Source organism: Cornus florida, unplaced genomic scaffold, assembly GCF_030987335.1.
Source record: "Cornus florida cultivar Cherokee Brave unplaced genomic scaffold, ASM3098733v1 CherokeeBrave_3.0.0_Hap2_Chr11, whole genome shotgun sequence".
In the NCBI taxonomy this organism is placed as follows: domain Eukaryota; kingdom Viridiplantae; phylum Streptophyta; class Magnoliopsida; order Cornales; family Cornaceae; genus Cornus; species Cornus florida.
In genome coordinates, this window is record NW_026775581.1 from 117,774,947 (window position 1) to 117,787,686 (window position 12,740).

Genomic DNA, 12,740 nt, shown 5'->3' on the forward strand with positions numbered 1-12,740 from the left:
ACCCAATAGTTTGAGCTTTTGGGTAAATGGGTAAGCGCCTATCCGTTACAGTTGGTATCAGAGCCAAATCCAGTCCTTAATCCGGTGTCACGCCAAACGCCCTATCCGAAAGGTGTCCGAGTGAGCCAACCCTTGGTCCGAGTTGCAACGAGGGTGTTGCAAGTTTGGGTGGGGGAGAATGTAACAAGGGTCGTTTGTCCTACATTGAATTTGGATGGAAAAATGAATAGATATAAATGGGTAGGTATGCATCATTACCCAATAGTTTGAGTTTTTGAGTAAATGGGTAAGCGTCCATCCATTACATAATAATTATTCCCAGATCCAATTGCTTAGGCACGAGAGAGAGAGAGAGAGAGAGAGAGAGAGTATGTGTGTGTGTGAGTCCGTGTGTCTTTAAACTCTAAACATTTGAAAGAATACATTTTTTTTAATGGAAATATCACACTTTGAATAAATGTTCCTCTGAATATCAACCATGAAAAATGATGCAACATACTATTAGTGCACACAATCTTCAATAACTAAAACTCCCATTAATTCCACTAAGAGATATCTGACCCTCCTCACAAATAGTAACAAAGTGTCTCATTATTTTTTTCAAAGACGTATAAGTACCAACAATTGCTGTGAAGATACCCATTAACATGATAGCACCTATAATCCCCAATTCAATTAATCTATTATTGCTTGTAATCTTCAAGTAGTACAAGCATGGCAGTAAAATAGATGTTAGAAAACCTAGAAAAGCTCCCACAAGTGACATGAGGTGCTCAAAAAGGGGGACAGTCACAGCTGCAACAACGGTGCTTATCACTAAGCAGGTCTTGAACAATAGGCTAAAGAGTACTCTCTGATTGCAAGAATGGTAGAATCGGCTTTCAATAGTGTGCACAATTGGTGTTACTGTCAATGCATACTTTGAGACCGGATTGAGCAATGTAGCGTATATGGCCACTTTTGAGCTAAGTTTTTCGGTAGGAAGACTTAAGGTTATCTGTGACTCCACCTTTGAACCAAACATTAGATACCCAATAACCGCCATCAACACATTAGCTGTGGTACATAAAGTAAAGCACAACACCAAAACCTACAAAGACAAGGCACAAAGTGAGATCAAGACCACAAGTCACTTATGAAAAAAACAGGACCATGGCTATACCTTCGAAAACTGAGACTTGTTTTTCATAGAAGCGTAAAGGGTTGGAAAAACAGTATGTGCATAGTAAGAGAAAGCATATAAACTGATAGCAGTAGGAATCCCCTTCCAATGTAGAGTTGTCCCTTTCTCGTTAAACCCAATGCAACTAAATGCACAAGCCCACAAAGTTGAGCCATTGATTATAACAGATGTGAGAACTCCGGTGGCAGCGATATAAGAAAGAACGCTCAGGTTGTTGAACTAAACAGTGGGCATTATAGTGAGACCAACTATCATTACAAATGTTGGCGTTCCTCCAATATTAGGAAATAATTTTTGTAAATTATCACCTTCAAGAATCAGAAATCCCGTTGCAAATAAGTAGAGCTCTATGTTCATCAGAAATAATATAAGCCATCTACATTTCTTTCCAAATGCACACTCGCCAATGTCCGGATATGTTTTTAGGTTAGGATCCACATCCATACATCTTTTAATTAACAAACCTGTATAGAAGTTTGCAATGGCAATGACAAAAAGAAATGTCAAGCTCACCCAGCCTCCGGATGATAGTGCATATGGGATTGACACTAATGCACCTCCTGATAAACAAACATAAAAACCAAAACTTTAATTTCCGTCTAGCTCTACGGTTTAATGAACTAACAAAAATTGAAAAAAATTTCGTTTCCATCTACATTTCAAAATAATAGTTGTCTAAACAATGTTGGTAGCTCGAATTTGTTCTATGAAAATGTAAATGTACATAAAAATGATATTACAGTTTAGAATGAATAAAACTGCCATATTAAATGTTTGCAAGAAAAATGCAATTAACCGTTTTAGCAAGAATTAGACAAACTATATATATTTCCAAACAAACCTCATGGCTGGGTAGAAAAACATGTTATTTTTTCAATTAAAAGGAATAAATGTTGTTTATTTCAACATGTGTATTTATTTTATATTTCTTTAAAACAAAAAGAATCAAAGCTTCAGTATAATTCAAAAAAAAAAAAATAAAACATTTTTTTTTTCTCTAATTTGAAGGAAGAAATTTTTTTTTTCTTGCTCCAAGCCGAATTTTTTTTTTCTCTAATTTTGAAGGAAGAATTTTTTTTTTCTTGCTCCAAGCCGAATCTTAGATGTAATTCAGCCAGAAACTCGTATATAATATCGAATTAAAAGGGATCATAATATCTGTTCTTTAATCTAAATTCTAGTTTAATGAACATAATTTTAAGGAATGGTACATGTTGACAATCGGTTGGAATAATATATATATATATATATATATATATATATATATATGATTGTCAAAGCCAAGAGCAAGAGGATGGTACATATCTAAATATTATAGCTGTATGGGTAAAAGCAAGTGAAAGTAACAAGAAAAACACCTATAAATCTGGCTAACACCGTAATCAATGTTCCCTTTGATGCATATTATATTTTTACCTTTTCAACAGCGTAGTCACAAAAATAAATAAATAAATGCTGAGAAAAAATAAATAAATTAGAAACTGCAAGCCTTTTCAAACCAATACGTCTATATAATATATTACTTGATAGAGTGTTTTTTTTTTTTTTTTAATGGTTACCTGATAGAGTGTTGATTACGTTGAAGACAGTGGAGGCAGTACCTTCACAGCCTCTGGAGTAGAGGAATCCTAATGAGTAGGCTTCCACCATCTCCATGATTAAAAGTGTGAAGAATCGAAAGGATAGAATATTTAGTGTAGATCGAAAAATGGTGGTAGGATATTTGTACTATTCCAAACTATGATGAACTGTATTCTTATTCATTCTAAATCTGAATTATGTGTAGAGGTGGTAGTAGTACACTTGGTAGTGAGGCCCAAAAGGTAAAACTGACATCTCATGACTCATGAGCTATCTACTACATCTCATGACTCATGAGCTATCAATTTAATAATTTTCCGGAAAAAAACAAAGGATAACCTTAAATTCCTCCTTACCACCATCTAATGCTTCTCCCTGTATGGAAAATTCTACATTTTTCGTGATACTTACCCCCGAGATAAATGATCTAACAGTACCATTGAGATATTTTAGATTTTCCCATAATGTATATTTATTAAAATTGCATTAAAAAGTATATTGGTTATCCTTGTTCTCTTGTCTCCAAATTCTGTTCCTTTTTTCCTTTTCTAAACTTTAAATTTAATTTTGAAAGAAAATAAAATTAGAACTTGTAACAGTTTTGAGTTATACTTATTAAATTGATATATCAATTATTATTAATAAATAAAAAAATTTGATAATCACCCTCCAGAATAATTTGAATGAGTTACTTTTTTTTTTTTTTTTTTTTTTTTTTCCTCCTTTTCTAGAGCATGTGTATCGGCCCTATAACACACGCACCATTTAATTCGAAAACAAGACATCAAAGACTTACTTCTCGAATTCCTACCAACGTGGCTATGTCCTTGAAACATTTGAATGAGTTACTTACCAACTCTTTAAATAATTTGAATAATTGTCCTCTCTACATTTGGAGTATGAGATTAGCGTCTTCAAATTGGAAACCCTTAGTAAATTAGTAGAAAATTTAAACTAATTAATTTTACTAATTTAATTGATCCAAACTTTAGACTAATTTAATTTAATAGTATTGTAGATATCATTTCCATGATGCCAAACATAGAATAAGTGTATGAGTTATGTTTATAATTTCTCTACCCAATTATATGCACACAGTCATCTGTGAGTCTAGACATTAAAATGTGAGTCATGTTATGAGTGTTGCTATATTTGTCACTGTTAAAGGTGTGTGTGTTTTTTTTTTTTTTTTTTTTTTTTTTTTTTTTTTTTTTTTTTTTTTGTGTGTGTCCAGAAAGGTATATTTAGTTGAAAAAACTAAATTGCTGTGAAAATTCGATCTAATTTGACTCGATTAGACCTGACTATGATAGAGTTCAAGCTCCTCCTAACTCGGTGTCGACCCAAACTTGGGCAACATTACTCATGGTACGGTTGGGTTAGGGTTGACCTTTAACCCATCATATAACCCATAGTTTTGAGCTTTCAGTTTACACCACAATAAGTTTACAAAAAATTAATAGGAGTATTTGCGCCAGATGCTACATTCAGTTTTTTTTTTCCTCTCAATTTTTTGTTACCTAAATTATAAACCAGGCCCCAAAGCCTATCAAAAACCAAATTATAAACAGAGCAAAGCCAAATTAGGATTTAGTGAGAGGCAGCACTCTGTCGATTATTAAGAGGCCTAGGGTTCCATAGAATTGTGAATAAAACAGATTGGGGAATATCCCAATCCTTGACCAGCCGAGTCTTTCAAATTATAGCATTGATGGAGGAGTTTCTCTAAAGGCGCGTTTGTTGCGTTCGGCCCACATGTAGTAGCAAGAGCAAGTTTGCAAACCCAAACTAGGTAATTCTTTGAAGAAATATATGTGTGTGTGTGTGTGTGTGTGTGTGTGTATATATATATATATATATATATTTGGGCACATTCTTTGAAGATCATTTCCAACAAAACCTTGGTTAATTTTATTATTATTATTTGGGTAAATAAGTGTCATTTTTCTTGTTTGCATACTCTTCTTCTTGTTTAATTGGAATTTGCTTCAATATATTACACTTTTGTATACTAAAATTACAGCTTAGTATACAACTGAATGATGATCACCACTCAATTAAAATAACAACATCTATTTACAGATACCTATAAGAACACAGAATTTATGGCACATGCTATCCATCAACTCAAAGCATACCACTCTCCATGACCTTTTGAACAGTATAGGACCAAATACACCCCAAAAGCCCATAATAAAACCAAGTACCGTGCTCACATAAAACCAATCCACTTCAGGTCCATTGCCTCCTTTGCCTTCATTGCCTCCTCCATGTTTAGCAATAGGTGTTGCATCATTTACACTGCAATTGTGAACAAGTGGAGGCCCACAAAGATTATTGCCAACAAAACAAGATGCATTGAAACTTTGGAACTGAGTGCTTAGTGGTATTTCTCCGGTCAAATTGTTATTGGACAAGTTCAAGTGACTTAAGAATGTCAAACTTGCCATGCTTGAAGGGATTGCACCAGTAAGATGGTTTGCACAGAAATCAATAGACTCTAATAATCCCATAGAACCTATATTCTCTGGAATCCTTCCCGTCAACCTATTATGTGACAAATTTAACGATCGAAGCCCGAGAAGAAGTGTCAATTCCTTGGGAATCTCTCCAGATAAAATGTTGTCTGAAAGGTCCATACTCGTCACGAGTTGAAGGATGGTGCTATATCCAAGCACTTTTCCTTTCATCACCAATACCGCATTCTCCAAAATACCTTTAAAGAAGTAGGCAACGGTAGCATTAGAGCCATATAACATCTGGTCACTTGATTTCTGCTCTACGTACATGCCACTTAGATTCATGAAACATCTTGGTATGCTTCCCCATAAATTGTTATGTGCAAGGTCCAAGATTTGAAGTGAATTGAGTACACAAAGTTCTTCTGGAATGTTGTCGTGCAACTTATTTGACCGTAGGATAAGGATCTTGAGATTCACAAGTCTTTCTCCTATCCATGTTGGTATGCTTCCTGAAAATTCATTTTCACCCAAGTCCATAGCTGTTAACTCTGCACATTTTTGTAATGACAAAGGTAGTTCTCCAAAAAGGCTATTGTTACGCAAATGCAACGATTTGAGGTGACTTAGAGATCCCATGGAGTTTGGAATTTTGCCTGTTAGATTGTTGTTTCCTAAATTTAGGAATTCAAGCCAAAGTCAGCTCATCCAACAATCGGGAATTTCTCCTGATAAAAGATTTCCCTCGAGATTCAAAAGTTGCAAATCCTTTGGTTGATCAATCTTGTAGCACAGGAAGTGGGAAATAGAACCTGAAAATGAATTGCTAGAAAGATCCAGCGTAATTGCATTTGAGGATACATGGGGTAATCTACCTCTAAAGTGGTTAGAACTTAAATCAACTATTGTAGAAATAGAAAAAACTAAAGGCATATCGACAATTTCACCGTAGAAATGATTGCGAGAGAGATTTAAAAAATAAACCTTGGAAGATAAGTTCCAAAACCAATTTGGAATGACATCTGAAATCCCATTATTGGATATATCTAGAACTGCTAAATTCTTTTGTGAACGAAGCCATGGGGGAAATTTTGGACCCAATTGGCATGATCCTAATGCTAGCATATCAAGGTGAAATTGAGGAACCCAAGTTGGATCCGCTTGCAAGACCAAATGATTTTCGGCACAACCGAATTCTCTCAGTCTTGTGAGGTTGGCAAAGTGAACTTCAGATATAACACCTTGTAATGAATTTCCAGACATCCAAAATACTTCTAGCTTTGCAAGTTGTCCAAGACTTTCAGGAACAGGTCCGCTCAAGTTATTATCAGCAAAATCTAAATATTTCAAGGATGACAATTCTCCTAATGATGCTGGAATGTGACTAGAAAGAGAATTATTATTAATATCTAAATATTGCAAGGTCGATAATCCCCCCAAAGATACTGGAATGCGACCGAAAAGAAGACAACTAGAAAGCACGAGGGCTACCAGATTTTTAGATTGTGCGAGTTGCTGAGTAGCATCATGAAAATTGCCAGAAAGTCGAGTCCCTGATAAATCAAGAGTTTCCAGTCCACCTAAAATGCATTTGGAGAAAATATTAAAAACTTCTGATACACTGCCACCAATGCTAGTACCTGACAAAACGATTTCTTTCAAGTTGCAAAGATTTTCAAAAGATCTAGGTAATTTTCCCACAAGCTTGTTAAATGAGAAGTCAAGCATAGCTACAGAAGTCAGGTTTCCAATTGCACTAGTGATCACACCTTGCAAGTCACAGAATGACAGGTCAAGGTATTCAAGATGGCTAAAACTATACAGCCAGTTAGGTATGGTACTGAACGAATTATAGGACAGAAGTAGATTCCTAAGAACAGTCATGTTTCGAAGACCAATAGGAATTGGCCCATGAAAACCACAGAATTGAAGATTAAGAGTATCGAGGCCATTGAGACTGATAAACAACCAATCGGGGATTGAAGATTGAAAGGAATTGAAGGAAAGATCAAGGGTTGCAAGAGAAGTAAAATTAACGACAGGTAGAGCAGGAAAGTGAACAAGACCACAACCAGACAAGCGTAAAACTACCAAAGAAGGGAGCATATTTGTCACCTGAAGCCAGTCAGATGCTTTGGTAAGGTTGACATAACTCAAGTCAATATGCTTCAACAAGGAATGACCATTAAGCCATTGGAGATTCTCAGCAAAACCACCACGGAGTTTGAGATAACGCAAACTTGAAAGATTTCCCAGTTGATGAGGAACTAGTCCCTCGAAATCTCCAGCAAGATCAAGATATCGCAAGCTTGAGAGGTTCCCGAGTTGATGAGGGATTACTCCCCCAAACCCGGCATAGGAGAGGTTATGATATCTTAAGCTCCCAAAGGAACTAATGAAGCTTGGAATTGGAATTCCCCTGAAATCGTTGTTGCTCAGGTCAAAGTGACTCAGTTGCTTCAGTTTGAGTAAGGAAGGGTTTACCTTACCACCCAGCCTGGACCTCACATATGTGTCACAATCAGCATAATTGGTGCAATCCGCGAGTGGATTTTGAAGGTGGAGCTCCTTGACATTACTAGTTAAGTTGTCACAGACAACTCCAGCCCATTTGCAGTAGTCCCCTTCACCACCCCAAGAGGAGAGCAGGTTTGCTGGATCAATAAGATCCTGCTTGAACCTTAAAAGGGCTTGCTTCTCACTTTCAAAACAAGTTCCTTTTGAGTTTTCAATGCAGGAGATGATATCAATAGTTTCTGCTGTGAGAAACACGAGTAGTAGAAGAAGAATGTTAGCTTGTTTCATGGATCTATCCATGATCACAACTACAATAGGTTTATTATGTGAAAGGAAGGAAGATGTGATATTTATAGTGGCTTTCATTTGTCACTTTGCTACAAAATTTCAAATTTGCTACGTGGAATAGGGGTTAATTAGCGTGTAATCTACTTTGGTTCAGATAAGAGCTCATATTTTTATTGTAGCATCTCCATCAAAAGTCTTAGAAATGTTTGAGTGGATGCCTAGAGACTTGGTCTAAGATTAACACATGCACAGAAAATCTTTGCAACTAGTCTTGGATGTGGGATGACTAGAGATTTCCACTTTTATTTTTAGTGCCAAAAGCCCTAGTGTTAATCTTACGACTGACTAGAGACTTCTTCCACTTTTATTTTTAGTGGCAAAAGCTAGTGCTTTCCGTTGCAAGAAAGTCTAACTTCTAGTCTTCCAGTTTTATTTTTTTAGTGCCAAAAGCTTGAACTCTCCTTTTCAAGAAAGTCCTAGTCTTCCACTTTCATGTTTAGTGCCAAAAGTCATTGTGTGGAAATTTTCTGTTCCCATTTGTATTTTGTGTCAGTCCGGATTTCAATCATGAGAAATTTTTTGTCTAAAATAATTTTCAAACAAGAATCATGAAAGGCCCATCAGTATCTCTTTAAACGATTTGCATATACCGAAGGAGTATGTATATATATATTGCGTTGTTTCTTTTTTATTTTTTTATTTCATGGTTTTGGGGATGTCTATATATAAACAAAAATCATCTATTGTATTTGTCCCATTCAATCATGTTAATTTTTTTTAAAATTATTTTTTTTTATTTTTTATTTTTAGTTTTGATAGGTTTACTGTCAATTTCAGCTATGGATGAATAATTTAAATACCACTTATTTACTGAGAAGCATTACTTAGGACTTTTTACTGAAAATGAAATTTTAATAAATATTGAAATGGAGAGATCATAAGTTACAAACTTAAAGTAATCCTGAAATCAGCATAAGAGAGTAAGAGGGGTTTACTTACAAAAGTGCAATCTGGGTTCGTTATGTAACACATAATAAAGAACCGGTGAATCATGAACCCACTAAAATTTCCATAAGAATATAAGTAGAACCATCCTGGATGTGGATGGTTATTGAATTGGGTGCTCAAGTCTTTTTTATTTTTCTGTAGCCATCGGCAGTTTGCTCAACCATAAGATCGCGTTTGACACTAAAATTTCAAGTCTCAAATTTATGTAATATTGTGGAAGTAAATAAGTTTTTGCTTTCATTTACGGAAAAAGAAGACTAAAAGTTATTGGCTAAAGATCTTTTGTCATGTAGTGTGCATTTTGCCAATTCAAATATGATGCAGGAAACTTTGATATTATTAGCCACTAGGTTCCAGCTTAGGAAGAAAAATGAGCATTTAAAGTAATATTGATAAAATCATTCAATTGAACTTGTAAGTTTGTTATCTTTTTTAAACTTGATGTACTGAGGCATAATCATACTATGGTGGGACCATTCTCTTCTTCTGGTGATGAAGGGCAGGCAAGGAAGCAGAGTATCATGGTTAGGCCAATATGCCCAATTTGATCCTCATAGTTCTTCAACTTGTGCCTATAACTGTTCCACACCAAATATGAAGAAAAAAAAAAAAAGAAAAAAAAAATTGGTTTTCATGAGCCAATAGGTTTTTGTATTATTCATGAGAAAGAAAGGAAGATGTGATATTAATTTATAGTGCCTTTGATTTGGCATTTTGCTACAAAAATTCAAAAAAAAAAAAAAAAAATTATGACGTTTTAGATTCTGTTTTCAAAAAATTTTGAAAAACCAGTAAACTGCAAGAAATTTCAAACCATTTTATGCTTTGTATGAAAAATAAATCATTCTTACAATTCTGAACCAATCATAGTGTTTTAATATTCATCTTCATGGGGTTCAAATTCATTGATTTTGGCATGTTGTTTTTTTTAAGACCATTAAATGGAGGTATGCATTTTCAGCTCACTCACTGGCATTGTAAATATGTAGAAGAAGAGTTCAAGTAGCTGTTAAGTCAGAACCAGGGACTTCTAATCAATTTTAACACATGAAAAGCCCATCAATCTCTCTTTCAAACAAATTTGAACCTTAGGCACACCACATTTTTAGGCACTTCTATCCAACACAATTGTTAAGAATGTTATACATTTCACACTTACTAAAAATATTAGTCTAATCTCTCCCAAGGTTGAGGGTTGACAAAAGTCGTAAATTTCTACTAACCTTAAATATTTAGAGTGAAGTATCAATATTACCGTTGTGTGCAATTAGATTACAAAACTAACCTTGTAATTATTTGAGGTGAGATACTCCAAAATGATATGACGAAAATACCCTCAAGAAATAAACTTGCCCTAGATTTTTCTGTTTTTAAAGATTAAATTAAATAAAATTAGAAAAACCCAGCTAAGCTCTATTTTGTTACTATAGTTCACATACGGTTTTATGTAACACAATAGGCTTGTTAGTTTGTTAATTGTTAGGAACGTCATACATAATGCATTGCACTCTTAAGCTAACTAACACACATTCTATTTAACGCTCTAATACACTCTCAATTATTTTCCTCACCCTTTAATATCTTTCTCTCTGTCTCTTACCATATGTGAATTCCTGTTTTCTCTCTTTGGCATTTTTTACTTTTTGTGACTACTTCATTTTCATTTTTAATCTGCCATGAATATGACCCTGCAACAGTAGAAGAACAAATTGGTTCTGCAACCAAGAAATTGATGGCATGCCCAATCACAACCACTACATTAGTTTTACGCCACCGGCCTATATATGTACTTCATTTCTAGCCAACATGTCCGGTCTATGTTATTTCGCCTTTTTGATTTTTCCAACCCATTGATTACACCATAACCATCTTCATAATCTGCACCATTATTAATTGTAGCCCTCACAGTCCCATGTTTTTTTGTTTGAATATCTCATGTCACTTGTTGAAGCTCTTCTAAGTTTCACAACATCGATTTTACGTACAGTTAATATATATTAGTTGGTACCTACATGTCTTAACACTTGTAGGCGTAAAAAGTGGTCATATACACTGCACAGGTCAATCCTATAGCAAATACCACCAATGCATAGTATTGAAGGCAGTTTCCAACATTGTTGCAACAGGGGGCTATTTAACCTCTTGTTCAGGACCACCCAAGATTTGCAGTTGCTACAAATAACACCTCCACCGGGATTGGCGCCGGATGGAATAAGGCGTTTTGAACCATATACTAATGTTGCTGGAATGAATCGCAGCCTCGGAACAGAATTATGCTGCTTTCTGGGCCTTGATGGTGGAACGGGAGTTTTTGGAGCGAAGAATGCGGCAGAGTGAGCAGCATCGCTTTCCCTCTTGTACCTATGATTCCATTCAGAAACAATGAAGAAGAAGAAGAAAAAAAAAAAGCAGTGTAACGGAAGAGTAGTGGTTGAAGGACCGATTTCCGTAATTACCTAATTTAAATTTATGTAAAAGGGATGGTGACCCATTACATAATGTAATAATATCATATGGGTGAGATTAGTCACATAAATTGAATCCGATAACTAATGAATTGCATCCTTAAATTATTCTTTATAACAAATTCATCTCCTTTATACAAAATTGACCAATTAATTGTTTGTAAGGCGAAGAATATGGAGAAACTAAATTGTTTGTAAGCAAAGAATGTTTGAGACTTTTGTAATGAATCTTTTGCCTAAATAAGAAATAGTTTGTAAAATATTTAAATTTTTAGTTTTATTATGAATCTTTTGCCCAAACTTAGTAAATTTGATTTTAATAGGGTTTCCATTTACAAATCTTAACGGTACCTCTTTCCCAGTCAAACTGACAATATATATATATTTATTTGTGTTTTTTTTCCCGGAAATTGTATTAGAAAAAAAAAATAATAATAATGAACAGGTAGAAATGAAAAATGGACCGGACCACCAAACATTCTTGGAGAGGCTAGTCAAAAACCCAAACAAAAGGCAACAAAAGAGAAGCAGCCCAACCCATCTTCGTCCTATAAACTTCTCGGAGTCAACAACGGCTATATTTTCGGGTAACAGAGATTGCAACGGGGTTGCTTCGTTGTTTCTACGCAAGATTGATCAAGACGAATCAGGAAGATTACAGACATGGATAGCCCTAATTGCATCCTCTGATGAGATCGCAAATGCTCTGTAAAAAATTCTTTGATTGGGTGGATGACGAGCCTCTGAAAATTCGAGCATTGCGCTCTCTCCATAGGGCACATACAGTGGAAGATAGATCCAACTTGTTGATGGAGTTGTAACATCTTCCAATTCCATGATTCTTGCTGAGGTACGTTTATTTCTCGGAAATTACTTCCCCTAATTAGATGTGCTTTGCCCCCACTGTGCCCAAATACTATTATCGTTGTTTGACACAATATTCCACATATATGCGTTAGTTTAGATGACTTATTTCATCTGCTTATACTGTAATGGAGTAGATTACTTTTCATGTCATGAACAATGATCACTTTGGATCCCTAGAAATGGCACTGTCCTCACCTTTGGTTCACACCCTATTTATTATTATTATTATTATTATTATTTTATTTTTATTTTTTTTCTTCCCTGGTAATTGGTAAGTTGTATAAAACTATAAAAGAACAGAAAACTGTACAAACAAGCATCCCAACAGGGAGCTGAGCAACATAGAAATAATCCAAAGCTTAAAGCTTAACA

The 12,740-nt window shown here is 34.9% G+C and overlaps 3 protein-coding genes across 3 annotated transcripts; all 3 read right to left on the reverse strand.

Annotated features, from left to right (window-relative positions):
• Positions 1–517: 517 nt before the first annotated feature.
• LOC132281950 (amino acid transporter AVT1J-like) lies at positions 518–2,967 on the reverse strand. The gene is made up of 3 exons (XM_059783596.1): positions 2,743–2,967; positions 1,163–1,743; positions 518–1,090 (listed from the first exon to the last, which is right to left on the reverse strand). The coding sequence occupies exons 2-3, from the start codon at positions 1,187–1,189 to the stop codon at positions 518–520; spliced, it is 600 nt and encodes a 199-aa protein (XP_059639579.1). The 5' UTR covers positions 1,190–1,743; positions 2,743–2,967.
• Positions 2,968–4,724: 1,757 nt separating this feature from the next.
• Positions 4,725–8,033, reverse strand: LOC132284543 (receptor-like protein EIX1). Its single transcript, XM_059786654.1, has one exon. It carries the CDS (start codon positions 5,860–5,862, stop codon positions 4,837–4,839), a length of 1,026 nt encoding a protein of 341 aa, XP_059642637.1. The 5' UTR covers positions 5,863–8,033; the 3' UTR covers positions 4,725–4,836.
• Positions 5,923–8,040, reverse strand: LOC132281951 (receptor-like protein EIX1). Its single transcript, XM_059783597.1, has one exon. The coding sequence runs from the start codon at positions 8,038–8,040 to the stop codon at positions 5,923–5,925; it is 2,118 nt and encodes a 705-aa protein (XP_059639580.1).
• Positions 8,041–12,740: the final 4,700 nt, after the last annotated feature.

Excerpts from the sequence above, each read along its gene's own strand:
- LOC132281950 (XM_059783596.1), bottom strand. The coding sequence starts at position 1,189 with ATGAAAAACAAGTCTCAGTTTTCGAAG. Across the intron at positions 1,091-1,162 it reads ACAAGTCTCAGTTTTCGAAG|GTTTTGGTGTTGTGCTTTAC; the intron begins GTATAGCCATGG and ends TTGTCTTTGTAG.
- LOC132284543 (XM_059786654.1), bottom strand. The coding sequence starts at position 5,862 with ATGGGATCTCTAAGTCACCTCAAATCGTTGCATTTGCGTAACAATAGC.
- LOC132281951 (XM_059783597.1), bottom strand. The coding sequence starts at position 8,040 with ATGGATAGATCCATGAAACAAGCTAACATTCTTCTTCTACTACTCGTG.